The following is a 20,624-nucleotide window of genomic DNA, read 5'->3' as shown; positions in this document are numbered from 1 at the left end:
CCAGCCCACTGGCGAATACTGAAATGATCTGCCATTCAAAAGCATTCCTGCAAATGCCCTTTGTGTCACTATTACTGTAACAGGCAAATAACGCCATTTGAGCTCAATGGGAGGCTTTGGGCATGCTTTCACGCAAACTTCTGTCTCAGAACTGCTTGACACCACTAAAAGATTACAGCTCCAGCAGAGGCTTTAGAGGCTTCATGACATCAAGCTGCAAAGGAGTCCAATTTCACTCCCTTAGCAGTGTCTGCCAATCTATTGCTGGTCCTGGTGCAGACACCACAGCAGCACCTAAATGATCTATGCTATCTAAAACTTTCTTCATGTTTTAGACATCATCTCCTTTTTAAAGTGATAATACCAATATTTCTTGAGAAATGATATTGAGGACTACTGGTTAAAGAAATTTTATCTTCATTAGCTGTTTGAGCATATGAATAATTTGTTGACCTGCAGCTTCTTCTCTGAAGTCTTCCTCATCTTCTGCTATATCTCAGAAACAATCCTTCAGTTAATCAGCCAGAGTCCAATTAGAGGCCTCAATCTAATTTCCATTCTTAAACTGATGGGCTCTTCTCCAAGAACAAAGTATTTTCCCACACAAAGTCCAATAACGTTACTCCAATTCAGAATTTCACCTACGTGAAGAATGTACAATAACTTCACCAGCAACATTAGTGGATGCACGGTGGTTACTGACAATGTCCTCAAACCATCCATTACTACCAGCGTCACGTCACCATTTTGAGTTGTTTTTCCTATGCCATGCCCAGTGGTGCATCCTTGCTTGGGGAAAAAGCAGGATTCAGCTGAACGTGCAGAGAAGGGCAACACTTGAACTGCATCTCAGTTTCCCATGCAATGCAGCATATTCTGCTTCTACCTTTTGTTCAGCACAAAGTACAAATGTATTTCACCTTTCTTCTACTGTTTGCAGGAAGTAAATCTTAACTTTAATGCAAGGTAAACATCCAGAAGTATTAACAATCTTTAAAACAAAACAAATATTTACCCGTAGCACATTGCAGATCACCTCAGTTTAAACATAATGCCTGACAGTAATTTCGACCATATATTCATTGCTACTGTCAACAGCTTAAATGGTTTCTACCCTGAGAGGGGATCATGACTTTTGGTCCATATCAACTCTGCTTTTCACAAAGTACTTCATAGTTTTTTTGTGTGATAACAGAGGTTATTGTTCCATACGAGAACAAGCTGACTTCTGCACAACAGCATTTCCTCTGACTTTGTTTCTTTATGATTTCACTTGCTATAAAACATGATCTGGAGTTCAAGTCAGACAGGTTAAGTTGGCTCATTAAGTGTGCTTAAGTAGTCATCATAAGAATATGCAAGGTTTTATTAATAGAATATGTACTGTTCAGTTAAAAATGGTCTTTGGACTGGATGCCACTTTCTGTTCTAATTTTCTCCGGTGCCTTAACACTATAGGGTTGGGACCTCCATGATCATCACATACACAACTGTTTCCTCCTGAGCACTTGAGTCAGTTGCAAGGATTATCTGAAAGCTAGATTTGACTGAAAAAGTGCCTTTTTGCATTTGTTACACACCTCTTGCAGCACCTAATCGTTTGGAGTCTGAATTGTCCCTCCTACTCCATAAACTCAACTGCTGCCTCCAAGGTTATATTTTGACAAGAGTTTCAACTGCACAGCCTGCTCTGCATTTAGAGAACTTCAAACCTTGAAAGTGTTCTATAGCGATACCTTCCACAAGGAAAAAAGTTATGACCCACCCCCTAAATGAATCTTCTTGATATAAAAAGTGGTACCTTTCGCTCCAGTTATAGTCTTCAAAAATTGAGGACTTTTTTTTTTTTGAATGTTCTTTATGAACGTTTCACCTGTCTGGGTTGGTCCTTGATAATCCAGTTTGTTACTGCATAATGAATTTATTAGTGTGTTAACTATAGTCATGACAGAGATTATGGCCAATGATCGCTTATAAATCCTTTGCCGCATTGTTTCTTCTAAAGCCTGTAGTTTGCAAGATGTTCTTAATAAAATCATAGTACAGCAACTGTATGATGTAATAAAGATCACCTGTGCATTCCTTTTTAGTACCCTAAGTTAGCTTAACTGCACTATAATTAAAAAGCTACAGGCAGAGACAAATCTAAGTCACACGCAGATTTAATAAAGAGAATTTAGATTTGGCCATCTCTTATCACTTCCAAGGCACCTGCCCAGGTCCCACTCGCGTGGAGCTTGCTGCAGGTCTTTGAGGCAGACAGAAGGACAGTCACTGCACTGTGAACACATACACCCCACATCCCACAGATTCACAACTGACATTCAAAATTTCAGCTGCTGCAGAGACACTCTTTACTCAATTTTTCATGCAGCAATGATGACCCCTAATGGTGGAATATTTCTTCCACTGAGCAATATGCAGAAATTTACTTTCCAAAGTGTCACTCTAGTTAGTTTACAGCTCCCTCTTGCCTGCAACTACCAGAGTAAACTGCCTAGGGTTTACTTGAACTGTAACAAAAGTGGTCTCTTCCCTTTTAATTCTGACTTCATATACAAAAGTATCGTAATAGAAATACACATTCCAAATTTAATTCTAAGACTTAATGTCACTTTATTTTCTAAGTTGGATTACCTTGAAACAAATTTCAGTCATGCTAGTGCAAGTAAACCTGCAAAACGTCTTCTAAAAGCAGATAAGACATATAGTCAAGTGTACCAGAAAGCAGTTTGCACTCAAAAACCTTCTCTGAATTCTTGGGTGAGCTATGACAACACTGCAGCTTCAGCAGCTTTGATACTCAGTGATCATTTCATTAGAACTGAATAATCAACAAAAATAATTTCATTTCCAAAGTTATAAAATAGTACTATTCTAGCATTAAATCAGTACTACGTGCATGTAGAACATAAAAACTTCATACAGTTTTTATACTCTGATATCATTAAGTTGTTTGGGATTTTTTTTAATTAAACTCAAGAACATTTCAAAGCCTACAACTCCTACTGGAATCTTTCCTACATCTGGGCTGGGAATTGGAGTTAATTTTAAACTGTGTTACAGATGCCAGGTACATAAAACAAAGTTTCACTTTTCTCTTGGGAGAGATGAGTATCACTATCTGCTCCATTTTAGCTTACTTGGCACTTGCATCTATAGCAAGAAAAGGAAGAAGTTAACTGCATTATCTAAGCCTGACCTAAATGTGCCATTATTTTTCCAGGTTGAGAAAAACATGCAGTTTTTAAAAGAAAAAAGCTGAGAGCCCTTGGCAGCTTACTGATTTGTTTACTTTCTTTTAACAATATTGCAAGACAAAAGTTGTGCAGATTTCATTTGAGTCTACAAAGCAAGCAAACAAACAAGAACCTACAGATATTTTCAGACTGCTCATAAAAAGTATATTTTCAAACTCTCTTCCCTTTTTGCACAGAAATAGTAGCTGAAGTTACATGGCTGAGTCTATTTAATTGGCAATTCAGTTTGGAAGTTAAGGTATGTAAAAATCTAACTAATTAATTTTTAATTACCTCTATGATCAGTTAACTTGTGGGGGGTTCTTTGTTGTAGTTTTTATTTGTTTTTCCTTTTTTGGAAGAATAAGGACTGCAAATACTTCATTATTCTGGATTACCTTTCTCACATCTGAGCTCTTTGGTTCTGTTGTCCAAGTTATAATTCTAGACACAGCAAGTCTTGTCTCACTAGAGTTCACAAAGTCTGTTGGATCCATCTGTCTTGCCAAGGATTCAATATATTTCAGGATAGCTACTTTCACCTGAGAAATGAAAAGGTATCCATTAATCCCACAAGCTAGCAAAAATAGAATTATCCTATAATAAACAGATATTGCTACAGATTGACAAGACCTGTATCACACTGGGGAAAAAAAAAACATTCCCCTGCTGCATCTCTATGTCAGTTATCAAAAACAAATACAACTTCCTACACAAAAAAAATTTTGTCTGGAATGGTCCATCAAAATAGGCTCAAAATATGTACATGCCTGCTTGTGCATTAGTGTGAGCATGTGAGCACTCCACCACACTGTTTCCAACAGTATGGAACATTTTCAAGTGCTGCAGTTTCATATGATTTCCAGAGTTTATGGTGTTCCCATAGCCTTGAAACAGCAGCCTCCTGAAAAACAATCTGCACAGCAATACCCTCTTAAAAGGATTCATTAACAGAAAGCTCTGCATCTTCTCCAAATTCTACGTGGACTCCATGGGTTCTGTCCAACAAGCGTTTTCAAGCCTATCACTGTCCAGAGGGACCCTGGTCTTTGCTGTCCTGCACAGGCAGGTTTCTCATCAAGATCAGGATAAGAATTGCCAATTTCAAAACTTCAATACTTTTTAGTGTGCCTAAAGCCCAACACTTACTGATTTGTGATAAGTGAGAAAGCCTTATTTTTCAAAAATTTAGATTTATTAATATAGGAAACTAGAGAGTGCAATTTTCAGAAGTATACTGATAGCCTACTCCTGCTGAAGTAACAAAAACAACTCTTTTCTAAATCTCACCATGGCTATCTTTATAGATTTAGATATTTAAGAAAAATACAGACAACCTCAGTATCACCAAAAGTCATCTGAGGATATGGTCAGGTTTCTGGAAACTATGTTTCTTCTTTGACAAGGTATGCAAATTACTGCAAAAATTTAAACAAAGCTGCTGATATCATCTTTAGTAGCATAAGATGCTGACAATTAGTCATCTTGTCACAAATTGTGTTTTCATTATACCTGACAAGGTAAACTAAGATGACCATGCTTGCACTTCATTGAAAAGGTTTGATATTTGATACAGACCTTGAGGTTTGGTGTTTGGGTCTGATCCACAATAAACCTCATCAAAATGTTAAATTGTTGATCAAATGGAAAAGAATCCCTGTCCAAAGAAAAACAAAGCAAAAATGTGATGCAACATACACTCCCAAGACCAAATTAACTGTATACATAAGAAGGTACATAGCCAAGTTCAGCATCTACCACACTTTTGTTCTGGTTTACCATCAACCATTCAGAAAACTCCAAGTTTAAGAATCAGCTGATTATTGTTTCACTAAAACGCTGCTAAATCAATACCCACTATACATTGTTAGTCAGTCTGCCTTCTGTACACTTCACCAGTTTTTGGCATACCTGGCATCCCCTCTTCATTTCAGGCAGTGCTTTTTTTTTTTTCTTTTCGTTTTGCCTCACCTCTAGTAAGAAACTGGTTTTTCTTTCCCTAGAGTTCATATCTGGCTTTCATTTCTCTTTTCTATCCTATTTTCTCCTGGATAACTACTACTGTTATTTTGTTTGTTTGCTTTTAAGTTATCCTTTTCCATGGCAAGCTGAACTTCATTGTAACTATGTCCTGGATGTCTTTAGATGTAGAAGGGACTACAGAATTGGTGTGCAAAGCAAGTTTTTAATCAAAATGAAAACTGATGCCCAAACACACGCAAAACAAAAAATGTAACTGATCAGTTACCTGAAACATTAATACTTTGGGTACTGTGACATAGTTTTGTTTCATTTATGCTGGTGTTCCTCAGGATTGAGGCCTTAAAATACATGGTACCATGGAGTTTCTAAAACACCCATCACATGCCTTACCGTAACCCTGTAAAAACCTGCAGAGTGTTGCCATTTAAATACTTTACCTGGTGACATCCAGAGCTTTCTGAACTTTTGCCTGCACAGACCCCAGCAAATCTGCTCCCATTTTCTTCAGCAACTGTGTCAGGAGAACAAAAAGCCAATCCTGCAAGTCATCTTTGTGAATGATGATGAAATCAACCAGGGTTTCCAGAAACATGCTGAAGACCTATAAGCACAAAATAAGCGTGACAAGAAGGAAGGCTGTGCTTCAGATAAAAACTAATGAAAGTGGAGAGTTTTAAAAACCTGAGTTTCAGAATTACTGTTACAGACAGTTTCATGAATGGATGATTTTAGTGACCTCATTGCTTTGAAAATAAAAATCAGACAGACATATATAGTGTGCAGTATTAAAATACCACATGAAACAAATGAAGGAAGAGGAACAGAATACACTTACTCTCTGTTGTGAATTCCACAGCAAAGCAGGCCATGCAACAAAACAAACAACTTGTTAGCACACAGTGATCAAACATGATTGTTCATATGCAGTTTGTCAACATTAAAGATGCATTCATTCCAAGTTTACATTTTCTTAATACAAAATACCTTCTCACTAAAGTTATTTAAAACATTATATACCTTGCATCAGATTCAGCTAATGAAAAGCAATACCCTTAAAGTCAACAAGTCAAGATAACTTGATGATTTTATATTGTTGTATAACATTCTCCAACCCTTACCAAGTTTTTTTCCACACTTCCCCCAGTTTATCCTATGTGTTGTCCTAAGCAGTGTTTAGTAACTAGTAACAGCAAGGGCAGTAGGTAGAAAAATCCCTGATTTTGCAATAAAGAACTGAAGTCTGACTTCAGTTATACTGTAGCAATTTTGTGATTATAATTTGCACTTCAAACTGATTAGTTTTTGGCAATAATTCTATAAAAGCAGTGAGAAAGAGAGAATCACTGTCATGGAGAACATACTTTGGTTAAGCACATAATAAGCCTTCACCTTATTTATGCATTGGAAATATTTGCAAACATATAACTATATCTATGCCTTTTCTACAAGGGACTGAATTTTTGAGAGTCAAAACATTAGCACCTTACAGGTAGGAACTGTCACGCTTCATGTGACCTGTTGGCCAGCTGGTCCAGACTACAATTACTTGAGGAGTCAACAGCCAGAAGGCATTCAGTTTCTTGGGAAGTACAAGGTAACCAGTTCCTAGCATCAGCAGACAGGTTGGGATCCATACTTCCACAGTAAAACAGATTTGAGGTTTATAAATGCCAGCTTTCCCCAGCAGATGGCAGGGGTAGAAATACAAAACATTCATCTTTGAAGAATATACAGATGTAGTCATATGGTAATTCAAGAGAATGATACAGTCTTTGTGATCTTACCTTGCTGTGAGGGTCAGCAAACATGCGAGTAAATATTTCACACAGCCTTTTTAATTCCACTCGGCTAGAATGTATAATAAAAAACAGTATTAATGTACATCTCCTGTTGACAAAAAAAAAAAAGTAAAACAGCACCACCTGAAAGAGATTCAGCTTTCTTTTAAACATTCTTAAAGACACACTTCTGAAAACTCCTATGTACTCTAGGCAAAGCCTTGACTGGCACTCCAGCTCTTGGTGCCAAAGCTCTTAATTTGCAAAATATTGAAAAACACAAGTTCTAGTTTTGTTCTAAAGTGCCAAAGAGTGTAAAAGTTTTGCTTGTTTATCATGCTAATGAAAACAGAGTGATTATTGGGTAACATTTCCTGCATACTATGGATGCAATTAGATATTTTTTGCAATTACTACAAAACCAGAGCAACTATTAAAATGCACATCAATTGCTAAGGCAACAGCCATTTAGATCACAATTACAGGTACCCCTTTCCATAAAGATGTAAATTCTACACTGCAGTTATATATACAGCTAGAATTTGCCAGTAGCATATAACTGCTTTCTGTTAGCTTGTAAGAAGAGATTTTTTCTCCAATAGATCTGTTTGTTTAAGCTTTAAAACAGCACAAAGACAACAGTCTGCCTATGAGTTGGATATAGAGAAAAAAGTACTTATAATGATGCCAACGAAAGCTGACATTCATTTGGGATGAAACTGCATTCTCTCAAAACATTCTCTTGACTTAATGCAGATTGCTGTTTTCTGAATAAAGCTCTATTTATTATTCTAATGAAATCTGTGTGCAAGGATTATGTGGAAACAGAACATGTAGGCAATCTGTTTTTCCAGAATCTTGCTGTCCCTAGGTGACAGTGCAAGAGAAACTGACAAGCAGTGGAAGGTCATTTCCTTATCAGATTTGTTGGTCCTGTGTCATTCAGACACATGAAGTTGCAGGAAACAATGAGGAATGTTAAGTTCCATACCACTTTGCATGCACATCTTTCTGGATATGTAATTCACCACTAATGTAAGATTAGATGTCTTTCTATTCAGAATACTAAAGAAAACATATTAACATTATTGCTGTATATTAAACTTGTTACGCCTGAACAGAAGATAGCAGATTTCACTAGAAGACAGGCTTTCCCCTTCTACTAATGGCCTTGATGATGTTTTTCATGATGCCGTGAGAACAGGATGAAGAAATCTGATCACTAGTACAGGCACCAGAACAAGCCTGAACTAAGGTGCAAGCAGACCAAAAGCAATCTGAAAGGAAATATAATCTAAAGAACTAAAACCAATGTCAATTTTTTTTTTTTTTTAAAAAGAACCTCTGCAAGGGTGTACTTTCTGGGTAAGGTTTATAAACTATTCAGAATCAGAGCCAAGGAAACTTGCTAGCTCAAGAGACTACTGACATCAGTACTGTTCATATACTGCAATCAGAAGGAATGAAAACAGCAGCACCTCTGCTAAAAGTTACTATGGGGGCAAATAGTCTGTCACCCCAATCCTCTCAGCACGTCCTGCCTTGAAACATTTGCCCACGGCATTCAAAGCCGTGGTGATGATCCTCACACAGCTTCTGTGGGAAAATCAAAATCTCACCCAAACTTCTCATACAAGTATGCTAGGTGTCAAGAGTTTTCTCAGAAAATTTGCTAAAATAGAGAAAGAAAATGACATCATTCACATGGGAAGAATCTTTTAAAATACTTGTAAATGGACTACATAAAAAGCCATTGCTGACCTAGGGACTACACTATATTAAAAACCTGTAGCACCTTCCCACCTCAGGACTGCAACATACCATGTGAAGTGCTGAGTATTTTTACGATGGCAAGAGGATGAGCTGTCAGTACATATTTATCCAGACTGTTAATGAGGACTGACAAACACTTGCAGTCAGTATAAAGACCTTTTAAAAGCAAAATAACTGCACAAATAGAAACGGGTAGGAACTAAACTATACAACAACCACTTATATATCTAGCCATAATTTAACTTCATAATATTCATAACATGAAAATAAGAATGTCATGACTATTAGTAAATGCCATCTTCAAAGGAGTCAGAAGAAACAACTTATTTCCAAATACATTCACCATAAACCAATGGCAAAAAGCCTGAAGCACAGGAGTCAGTGAATGTGATTTACTCTATAGTTAATGTGACACGTGGCCAAGCGAAGCTTCCCCGCGACTGTTGTGTAATTCTAAGACCTGGTTTTATGTGTGACATGCCAAGGATGTTGGATGAGTTTATTTGGCTTTCAACAAGGGGAAAACATCTCTCTCCTAGCACACAATCTGAGTTTGCACATCTACTTCATTGCCTTATTAAACTTCCCTCTATATTACCAATTACACCATTTATAGGACACTCAGGCTTTTGATATTTTTCAAGAGTTACAAATAATTATATTTGATGTGTTAGAAAGAGTCATGAGTAATTATGCCTAACACAGCCTTCACAAAGAGTCAAAGTATACCCAACGCAGGGCACATCACTTGATCTCATCTTTTTGAAACACACACACCCTGAGGTTTTAGAATAAACAGTCAGTGTTTGCTTCCAAGACGCTGAGAAAAAAAAAGTACTGAAGGCTCAAATGGACTAATGTAAAAATGGTATCACCCTTGGAACGCCTTTTCATTACCATCACTGTGGGAAATCTCACTGTGCTGCAACAAGATAGTATGCTTGAATGCTATGTTAATACTAAAAATTTCACACAAACAATAGTGATGACAGCAGAATCTCTTATGAAAGTAATTAAGTCCCACATTGTGGAGACAAAGCTTTCACAGCTGTGAAAAGTACTGCGTACATGAGGGAAGTACGTATTACTGACTTCTGACAAGAGCCACCTCCCATGAATGACCAACACTACAGAGCTATGAGGGTCACCTCAGCGTCCGCTGGCTTTTCAGTAAGTTCTGGAGACCTATGAGGCCCTCCTTCCTTTCAGACCAGTTGGAGCTGGCACAGTGGTTCAGGACCTCGGCCACATCTTCGGTCTGCCGCAGATAGTGTGGAATGCCTCCGTTCCTGGAACCGTAGGAGCGCTCTGAGCAAGCGCTTGATGCATCACTGTTAGCGTCATCGTCAGAGTACATCCCATAGGGTTCATATCTTCTTCTCACTGGCTTTTTCTGGGAAAGGGGAAACTGAGACTGAATAAATTATATACAGTGACATCACTTCTAAAAGAAAAATGTTCTACCCATAATCATTAATCAAGGAAGATTCATGCTATTGTTACAGTGACATGTTTTAAAAGAAATCACTAAGCACTGCCTGCTTGTCTCTCTCAGCAGAGTGAGACAGATCTCATTGATTGCAATGAGCATGAGTGGCTAGGGAGAGCAGGACCTGTCTTTCCCAGCATGAAAGCTCAATACTTATGCCCAGTGGAATTAGCTATAACTAATGAAATCATAAGTTTTATTGTAAATAATAGTCAGTTCCATTGTTATATGTTCTGTGATGAAATAGCCTCTATTTCAAGAAAAAATAAAGAGAAGGAAGAAAGAACTGTAGGAATCTGTGCTGGCACGTACAGCCATTTTGATACTGTTAATGGAGCAACTCTAGAAATGCACTGAGATACAGGACAGTCTAATTTCTGTTAGTTTGATTTTTTTTTACATTTAGAGAAGTTCCTAAAGGAGATGAGTAATCAAATCCCTCTAATTTTCCATAGCATGGGATAAATAGAGCACATACTTGACAACCTCAGTCTTTACAGAAAGGACATTACAATAATTTTGATAGCTCTACAAATTGTGTACTACAAAGTAAACTTTTAAATGAATTTTAACAGAACAAAATAAGACAATGTATCAGAAAAGATTGCCTAAATTCTAAAATATTTGATCCAGAATTCCTTCCAGAGTCCAGTCCTGCAGTTCTCAGACTTGTGAAGCCAATAGTTTTTCTTTGAAGTGAAGAAATTAACTCAAGTGCGGTATCATGGGTGTTAGCAATAAGGTAGGGAAAGTTGAAAGTAGAAATAAAAAGTCAAGAAAGCACTAGTACCTTGCTCCTGGAGTCTCCTAACAGCTGTAGAGGCAGGAAAATATTGAAGGGTGGGAAAAAGCATAGAGAATTATGTCAGAAGCTTATGTAGGGTCTTTGTTTTTGCAACAAAAATGTATAGCAAATGCATCTTAGCAAATTAAAAAAACACAACAGTTTATGCAAAGCAAAAGTGGGTATAATAATACCTGGCTTTATTTCCTATCTGCTGAACTTGTATATCTTACACTTTCTATTAGAGATCTTGGAAGTGAAATCATCTGTTATCTTTTTGATGACATCTATATATGCAGCGTCTCTGCCTGCTTCTCAGAAATGCTGTTTCTGGAAGATACCAGTTTTTGGTAGTGATTTTTCTCCACGCATTCTCAGTAGCTTTTGATTTCTCGAGTCTTAAAGAGATTCTGATGTCAGGAAACCGCTATCTACAGTACAACACATTTAATCAACTTCACTTAACCAGGTTTTCTTTCAACACATAGTTCTCATGCTGAATTTTTTTTTTGAAGCTTAACTTCTTTAAAGACAAGCTGGCGCCATCACTTCAAGGCCTTCACACCAAAGATTCCATCACCCTTTGAGCTTTCCTGACAGATCCAAGCACTGATTCACAGTACAGACTGTGTTCTTAGGCCAAGTTCAGCTCTCAGACAGAAGCAGTGGATCCAATGAGAATTATACACATGAGCAAAGGTTACAGAATGACCCACTGAGTTTTGTTTAAACTTGGCTAAAGCCATCACTATAGCGGCTTTTTTTTTTATTTTATTTCTTATTACAGGAAAAAGAGCACTTGTTTGAGAACAAGGTTGCTGTGTAAAAGCTGGCATCACACTAATCTTTCAAAATGAGCCCAGAGTTTGTAAATTGCTTGTCAAGAGGAAGCAACTAAAAAAAAAAAAAAAGAACAGAGGAGGTGAGAAAGAAGGGACAACGAGATCACATTACATCCATTAAAGTCATACAAGTTCAGATTGATTATCTTACACCAACCAAGGTAGCTAAAATACTTTCCACCTAGACTTACAGATTTCCCTTTTAAATGTTTAACTCTTTAAATAAGATTTTAATATTCCAGTATAAAGCTACTTAGTTTAAAAGAGTGAAATATTTAGAAGTGAACTCCTAAGTCTAAGCTGAAGTCACACCAAGAAATCTTAAGTGATCAACAGTGAACTGGAATACCACTGCTACTCTCTCCACCTTCGTCAGGTAACCAGTGTTCACAGCTCACATTCAGGGATACAGAGTGACTTCATTTACACAGGCAAGCTATCACCTATAACTATGCTGTGAACTACTATGGTGGCAAATTTGAGGTGCTGGGAGCAAAACCTGGCTCATGATCTGCTGAATTTGGTAATGAAAACTACCACTAAATGCAACAGTACCATTATATACTGTTCAAACTCAGTATGATTCATAAGAAATTATTTAAAAAAAAAAAAAGAAAAAACACTTTTTTAGGAGTACTCTAATAATACTCTAGAAATGAAGGTGAGCTACATGATGATTGAATACAAAAAGGAAAATGATGTTAGCCAGTATTAGAGAAAGTAAACTAGGAAAAATGGAAAAAAAAACCCAAATCTTTCATAAACTCCGAGGATGTTATTTGTTCTCCAAGACAGACAAACAGATAACAGCTTCAGATATATCAGGAAATCCTCATCTCAGCTTAGGTCTAGAGATGAGGCAGACCCAAGGTACACTGCGGTACCCAAATAATACTTCAGAGTAAATGCTCCTGCCTCTTTAACACCCTGTCTCCTCAAGCCCCAAAGTAAATCCAAAAGTTTATGACAGCACTCAACTTCTGAAGAGCAGAAAACATCTTCTGTATTCTACCCAAGAGATTTTATATTACTGTATTATATATATTATATTATATTATATAATATTATATTCTTATATAAGAAATACATTTTTAATAATGACAAATTTACTCAAATGCATTTAATATTTAGAAAATAATGGCAGTATGATAAGCAAACACTTCAGTTTAACTGCATGAATTGATATCAATTACAGAAAAGCCAAGCTATGAGCTGATCTAAATACCTAGCTAGGTACAAATAACAGAGCAGGACATGACAGAGTTCTCAGTTCTTTCCTAAACAAAATCCTCATACAGCAAGTGGAATCAATGGAATTCCCTCACACTGCAGGTAGTGATCACCTATAAAGTGCAGCAAACAGCTTCCAACAGCAAAACGTGAGACAAACAGCTCATTCAGCTTCTCCTGCAGCTCCAGTATCGAGCCTCATCAGTCTAATTGTGGAGAACTAACATGGAACGAGGAAAAAAATGCTGCTGCTCATATACTCACGCACAGCACAAGGTAACTAACTCTACGACATCAGACACTCGGCACAATCAGAACAAAGCTACTTAGAAAGAGAACGTACGTACAGGTAACTTTAAGCCACTTTCCGGTGTTGGAAGCATTTTGTATTTTTCCTCTTACCAGTGCATCAGCCACAGCGGCCTCCAGGTCTGTGCTTGTGCTCAGGACTCGCATGGCATTCACAGAAGCAGGCATCCTGCCTGACTGTCCGAGTCCAAACCGGTCTGCACAAAAGACAACATTGAAAGGGATTGTTAAGTAAATTCACATTCACTTGGAATCCTAATCAGGTGTCTGAACAGTCCTCCCCAAAGGATCTGGGAACTCTCAGTGCTTTTTCATTAAAGATTCTTTTATCCACAACTCTACAAGAGTTTGCCATGACATTAAGAAATAAACTATTGTTTGTTGGGTCCTCAAGACAATTTCAGACCCTCAGGGCATGTCTTTTTTGTTTTTGTTGGGTTTTGGTTTTGTTTTTAAGATGGGAAGAAGGATATCTAATTTGTGTTTATTTTTAATAGAAATTGTTTGGGGTTTTATTTTAATGTCAGAGGCAGACATGCAGGTCCCAGTCTGGCTCTCTCAGGAATTAACTGAAGACTTCTCATTAACTTCTGAGAAACAGAGTTGTGCCCAGTGTCAAAGCATGTTAATAGCAGAGCACTCATCTTGTAGCTTGTTCTCAGACAAGTACGTGAGATCATCAGCAGCAGCACATTAGCTCTTTTATGTTGCAAGGCTTGATTAACCAGAATATCTCCCTATGCCTCAAAGAACAAAAATAAGGTTTATTATTTGTTTGTGAAGTTACTCCAGTTTTGTTTTATTGTTGTTCTTGAGAAGCAGCTTAAATGTACACTGAACTGAAATGTCATTTAAAAGTTTCATCATAAAACAGATCTTTTTTGGGGGCAGGATCATACAATATCATGTCTCCCTATGAATTGATGGCAAAGCTCTCAACAGCATCCAAACTAACAGGATTGAGTCCCAATGCCACTTACATCTACAATAATCACTAGCTTACTTTATCATTTGCCCTGAGTCCGAGAAAAACATTGCAGAATGAATTTCTTTGAGCAAAAGTCACATTTGGAAAGCTATCTCTAGCAGCGATACAGCAGAATCAGCAACTGGGGCCACGAGCCAGGCTCCAATAGCACAGCCCCTCCAGATCAGAGATCTATTTCTGCAATCCTGGCTCCAGTCAATAACCAGAAAGAGCCTGGTTTCAACATTTCAAGTTTTGTTTCCACCTGGGGCTGTCTTTGCTCCACAAGGGCTGGGAAAGATTGCCTTGGGACACATATTACACCATGTGTGCCAATAAGAGCTCTGCCAGCATTTCAGAGGTGCACAAATGAAGCTGCACAAACAGATCATCAGCTGACCCACACTGCACGCAGCCACGGATCTTTCAGTAGTTCATCTATATTTAATTTAACAAAGGAAGACGACTGCTTATTCAAATATGTGTTTCCATCATGGATTTCCACAAAACTGAATGTTACATTCAGCAGTTTACTGTATTTATTTTTAAAAACTCTGCTTATCACAAAGTTTTGCTGCTTTTCTCTTCAGAAGCCTATTGCACTGAAATCTCTTTTAAGGAATTTGCTCACACTGCCCTGCATAATTGAAATCAGTGTCTGAAGCCTGCCAGTCTGTCATCCTAATTTTAAAGCTTTACCTGAGCAAGGACTAAGCTACTGAGAGGAGAATAAAGACAACTTTTTAAAACCTAAAATATTTTTGAGAAAAAAGATGAAGATTAGCATTTATTTCAAAGTGTTACCACAACTTGCTCTTTCCCAGTTATGCAACCAGACGAGACGTTTCTGATTTACAACAAAAGCACAATTTCTACAAAACACATTACAAGAGGGAAAAAAAACAACAAAAACAAACATCTTAGAACTACTGCCAAAAAGTAATCAAATGATATTTCACAAAGAAATAAAAGTTGTATGTGTTATTACTATCCCCTTTTTTAATGCACTTGGGTTGAAGAATCATTTCAAATATGTAGCTGAAGCCACACTTGATCCCTAAAATGGAAAGATCTGTTTACTTTTAATGGAAGCACAGAAGATGATAAAGCATTGAGCCAGACTGAAGTTGAAGTCACTGTTACAGAGATAGATACTAAAAGATGAACAAAAGACGAGTATTTTTCTAAGTGCAAATGAGACCTGGTACAACACAAGGGCTGTAAATGTTGAGACAAGTTCTGGACTCAGTTATATTTAAATCTACTAACTTGACGATGTTACTCGAGTCTTACTGAGATCAGAATTTGGCTTTATAGCTTTCAAATGGCACAATATCATATAATATCACTGTTACGTGTTTTCATGTTAATTTAGTATCACATTAGAAAAGGGAAGATAGTTTTGTTTTTATTTTTAAAAAAAATGAAGAACAAAATGACAAAGTAATTCAACTGTAGGTCAGTTTAAATACCCAGCATAAAAAGAAAAAAAAACAAAACAGGGCTTTTTAATCAAATTGAGTAAGTACAAGGTGGCATGCTGTCTTTTATCCATCCCCAAAGCTATCAGGAAATCTTTAGAACACTTCTTGCAGTGACCATTAAACCCATAACATCCATATCAATGTGGGCTTTTCCCACACTGCTGCCACACCTCAATGCACACATTTGATCTTAGAAGGAAGCTCAGCATATCTCTACCATAGGGCTGGGAATGCATGTGGCTCCAAGAATATCCCTTAGAGACAAGCCCAATGTTACTGTCAATAAATAAGCTGATCAGGAGGTGCTCTGGTCACACTCACTTTTCCTTCTGGCTATTTTAATTATGGTCATTGCTTGGTGAAAAATTTCAGCAAATTCCAGCAAAATTCCTTGATTTTGCCACTTCTTTGGCCTTCTTTAGAATAAGGATAAGCATATATAGTCTCATTATGCTTTGTATCAAACCACTGGAGCAAAGCATGAATTGACTATCATGCAAAGTTGAAGGAAAAAAGCTTAAGCTTAGATCTGAATTAGATTTAAGGGCCCCTTTTGTTCTTGACAATTTTGTTCAATACAAATTCAGACTGCTGCTTTGAAACATGCCAGAATCAAATCTGCTTGCATCATTTCTGCAGTAGCTTGATAGGGGGAATGTTTTGAGTTTAACTTAAGTGACAGCAATTTAACTGCACTTAAGAGGAACAGAACATTTTTCACTGCCTACCTGAAGAAACTTAGTTAACTAACTTTTAGTGTCATTAATTCCTTATGCAGTTTTAGCCTCCAATCAAACACTGAAGCTCTAATTCATCTTCTACATTATCTTCGTACCCACATTTGAGTTTCTGCTGACCTAACACCAGCAGCACTCATTTGTTTTTGCTTAAGACTCCTAGTGAAATATCCTGTTTTCGAAGGGAGTTGCAGGTATTCCACAACTGCAAATCCAGCACAGGAGAGGAGAAGGCAACTGGAATCTAAAGGTTTTCCTCGCTGTTTTCTACTGATGCAAAGCCCACTGAAATTAAAGGAATTATTTTTCCAACAACTTCCACGTGCTTTGCATAAGGTATTCAGTAGTATACGAAGGATGGATCATCACATTATGCTCCAAAGTTCATTTTGAAAGCTAATCAGATACTTAATTCTTGCTGCTTTTGTGAATATCAGACAGGATCCCACAGTGCACTTTCATTAACAGACAGGAGTCTGAAAAGCTTATTAATAAATGCAATGAGACCCACTGGGATCCTGCCTTAGACATCAGAAACTGCTACACTGCTGAAGAGGAAACAGGCATGAATTGCAAGGACTCTGCATTGTTCAGGATCTAGCTGGTCCAACTGATCCAATTTACAAGAGAATTGAGAAAGCCCTGGATCACCCTTTGTTTAAACACTGCTCACAACATTCCTGAAGTACATAAAATAAAATAAAAACATCCAATAAATGAAATTTTCGAAAAGAAAAAGCCACTTTGAACAAAACAGAACAAAAAGCCTCGCAGTGGTGAGAAGCACATGCCAAGTGCTGGCTGATGCACATGACAGCAAATGTTAAAATGGTGTAAAACAAGACTACATATAAGAAGCAGATTCATGCAGTTAGCGCTTGTTCACCTGACTGCCCAACAGAATCAGCAGTGGAGAGAGCACTAGTGGACCTGGAATGACGTCGAGAAGCTGCAAGTAGAAGGAATGGCAACACCCACAGGATTAACACACATTTAACCCAAGACAGAAAATGCCACAATCCAAAGGGGATGCACGTGAACATTACCAGTAAACGTGTTTCATAGCGACAGGGAAATGACGTTGTATATGAATGCACAACAGATACAGTGCAAGCCCCACAGTGTCATCTCCATCTGTAGCTTCTCCTCCCCTTCCCTCATGACCATAAACATGATGCAAGACAAAACTCATTTGTAACACTTGCAAACCCAGTGCAGTTTCAGCAAAGAAAACCGGTGTGCGTCAGTTCCATTCCAGAACCACAGATCTGGAAGACGGCCATCATGACAACGTGGAGCACATAACCATAGAGCAGGATTTAGATGTGTCTGATCTAAACCCCAATGGGAAGCCATGATAAATGGTTAGAAACTGTGCTGCAGGTCTTTTTCCAAAACATTCTAGCCTATGCAAAAAAAACAACGCTCACAAAAAGAATGAATAACCACAGAAGTTGAAAGAGTACAAGGAGTCATACAGGGAGGTCAGCCAACAACTGCTTATAGTCTTTTGGTTTTGATGTAATTTTCTTGTTTCAAATAAAGACACATACTGGAGCTGTTGCCACTATCAAAAGTTTTTTGCTCTAACAAATTTTGCATACATGCTTTTTGAATCTAATTCGTGTGTAATGTGAATATGCACATACATTTATCTAGAACTGTATCATACATATACAAACAAATTGTTAATAGCAACAGAACAGACAGTAGCAGAAGAGCTGAAGCCAAATACAGCTCCCACTCCAATTCTCAGCTGTCAGCAGCACACGAATCACAAAATGCCTTTGGAGAGATTTTCAATTATTGGATTGAGCATAAAGGTGAGTTAGTTCTTTATGAAGGCAAATGGAAAGCCAGCCCAGACATTTCTGAATTACAGAAATTTAACTTTTCTGGAGAGGATTTTCCTGTGTCCAGCAATGGTATGTTCACTTAACTTAAAAAAACAACTGACCCAAACACTGATTGCCTGTGTGAGCAATTTGTCACCAGACTCACCAAAGGCCTTGTTGATGCAACATCATAACTAATACTGTCAAGAAATTGAAAAAAAACATTGCTATCCAAAACAAAGAAGCTTTGTCAGTTGTGTGTTTGTGTGAGCAATAGAAAAATCCTATCTCCACTTAAGCATTAATAAACAAACGCTAGTAATGTAAAAAAAGAAGTGTGCAAAATGAGAAAAAGTTCAGATTTCCTCCCAGTTGTGACAACTTGGCCAAAGCTCCACACAATATGCAATGTGGTCTTTAAATATGTAGAACACATGCATTTATTCAGGAGAACAATCCCACTGATGCCATAAGTAAGCCATGACAGATTTGCAGGATCAATACAGGATTACGGTCTGAACCCTCAACTAAAATTCTGAGCTTGCAAATGTTTTCCTCTGAGCCATCCATTGTGTCTCTATAGATTTCATTGCAAGATCAAGGCCCAAGACAAAACAGCAATAGAAATAATAAAAATCACTTATCTTCAATAATGTTTTTTAAATAAATCATATAATCAATGCTTCCAGGAAGGCAGGGAGGGGACATTCACATCCTCGCTGGGCAGCCTGTTCTGGTGTCTCACCACTCTCACAGTAAAGAATTTCTTTCTAATACCTACTCTAAATCTACCCTCTTCCAGTTTAAAACCATTTCCCTTGAGCTCACTCAAGCCTCCTAACTTGGAAAGAAAGACATTTTGGTGCACAGACACACATCTGCAGGGAAGCTTTGAAAATAACCAACTTGCAAGGCCAGGATGTCAGTGCTGACACTGATCATTAATACTGCTAAATGCAGGAATCCTGTCATTTACATATAGCTATATGTATATATAGCTAGCTTAAGTAAAATTCACTAATATAAAGTTAATCTTCACGAGCAAAAATGGACTACGTTATTTAGGGATTAATGTAAGATTAACTGAATTCTAAAAATACAGTAATGGAACTATCTTGGCTTAAATTGCTATATATATAGGCACACACAGAGCTTACTTTCAAATGAGTTACAAGCTACAGAATGAAGTTTGTGAACTTAAGCTGTGTTCCAGCTTACAGCATTCAGTGAAAACACAAGAATAGCAACTATATTAGGTTACCATTACACTGATACTTTCCCCCCCACCTTCCATCTTCCCTTTCCTGACTGTATAACAATTGTATCCCTAGAAATGAACTAAACTTCATTAAAATGAAACACTCCTCCTCCCCACTATGAGATTTGTTACAACCACTGTAATACATATCTGTAATTGAAATTTCATATTCAGTGTATAAGTCAGATATGGTGGTGGTGCACAGAATTCATACCAGCTGTGATACTGAAATGCTGCATTTAATTTTTTAGATCAAAGGCTCAAGATGGTATCTCAATGTATGTTCACTATAATAGAAGAAACAGAGCAAAAAGACAGAATACAAACAAGTTAACCCTGACACGCAGCATGCTCAAAACATTTTGGCTGGAGAAAACAGCCTCATACAAAACTGAAGCTACACAGTTAACTACAAAAATAAGCTACAGTTGGATATTTACCATCCCTTTATGGCTCTGGTATCAAATCAGCTTCATTTAACCGATAAAAAGCCTCTTTGAATTATCTAAAATATCTGAATGCTAAATTGAACTCCAGCCATTTCTCAGTAAATCTGATACTACAGACAGATTATTTCATAAATGAATTAAATAATGAATTTCTGAACCCAAAACCTTCTTGAAGATTCCACTCTACATTACTGAAATCAATGGGAATTTTGGCAATGATATGAAGACAATGACACTCCCTCCTCAGACAGCATTTGAAGTCGGTATGAGTAAATGAATCAATACTGACAATAGCTATATAGGTTTAAAAGTTTGTGCAAAGTATTAACTATGTATACATTAACAATGTATTAACAATGTATTAACTATGAGAACCAAACTGGAAGATTATGCCCATTTATCCTTTCTTTTTTAAATAACCTTTTTTTACTATTTGATTTGAAGCATAAAGTCCAAAATGTTACATT

General features: G+C 37.3%; 1 protein-coding gene across 13 annotated transcripts in view; it reads right to left on the bottom strand.

Annotated features, from left to right (window-relative positions):
* The window catches only part of CLASP1 (cytoplasmic linker associated protein 1), a 154,591-nt gene that overhangs the window by 37,526 nt on the left and 96,441 nt on the right, over positions 1-20,624 (bottom strand). For 9 of the 13 annotated variants that reach the window (XM_090143682.1, XM_090143676.1, XM_090143688.1 and 6 more), the window contains 7 exons: positions 13,521-13,624; positions 11,053-11,076; positions 9,922-10,166; positions 7,007-7,070; positions 5,660-5,823; positions 4,818-4,896; positions 3,638-3,781 (listed from right to left, as the gene is read on the bottom strand). In XM_090143682.1, coding sequence (XP_089999808.1) covers positions 3,638-3,781; positions 4,818-4,896; positions 5,660-5,823; positions 7,007-7,070; positions 9,922-10,166; positions 11,053-11,076; positions 13,521-13,624 — 824 coding nt within the window. The remainder of the gene's footprint in view (positions 1-3,637; positions 3,782-4,817; positions 4,897-5,659; positions 5,824-7,006; positions 7,071-9,921; positions 10,167-11,052; positions 11,077-13,520; positions 13,625-20,624) is intronic. The other 4 variants (XM_090143678.1, XM_090143687.1, XM_090143680.1 and 1 more) reach the window with 1 other exon arrangement.

This window comes from Phasianus colchicus, chromosome 7, assembly GCF_987193195.1.
Source record: "Phasianus colchicus chromosome 7, bPhaCol1.hap1.1, whole genome shotgun sequence".
NCBI classification, from domain to species: Eukaryota; Metazoa; Chordata; class Aves; order Galliformes; family Phasianidae; genus Phasianus; species Phasianus colchicus.
Note: the sequence above shows the minus strand (reverse complement) of the source record. Positions and strands in the feature narration are given on the sequence as shown.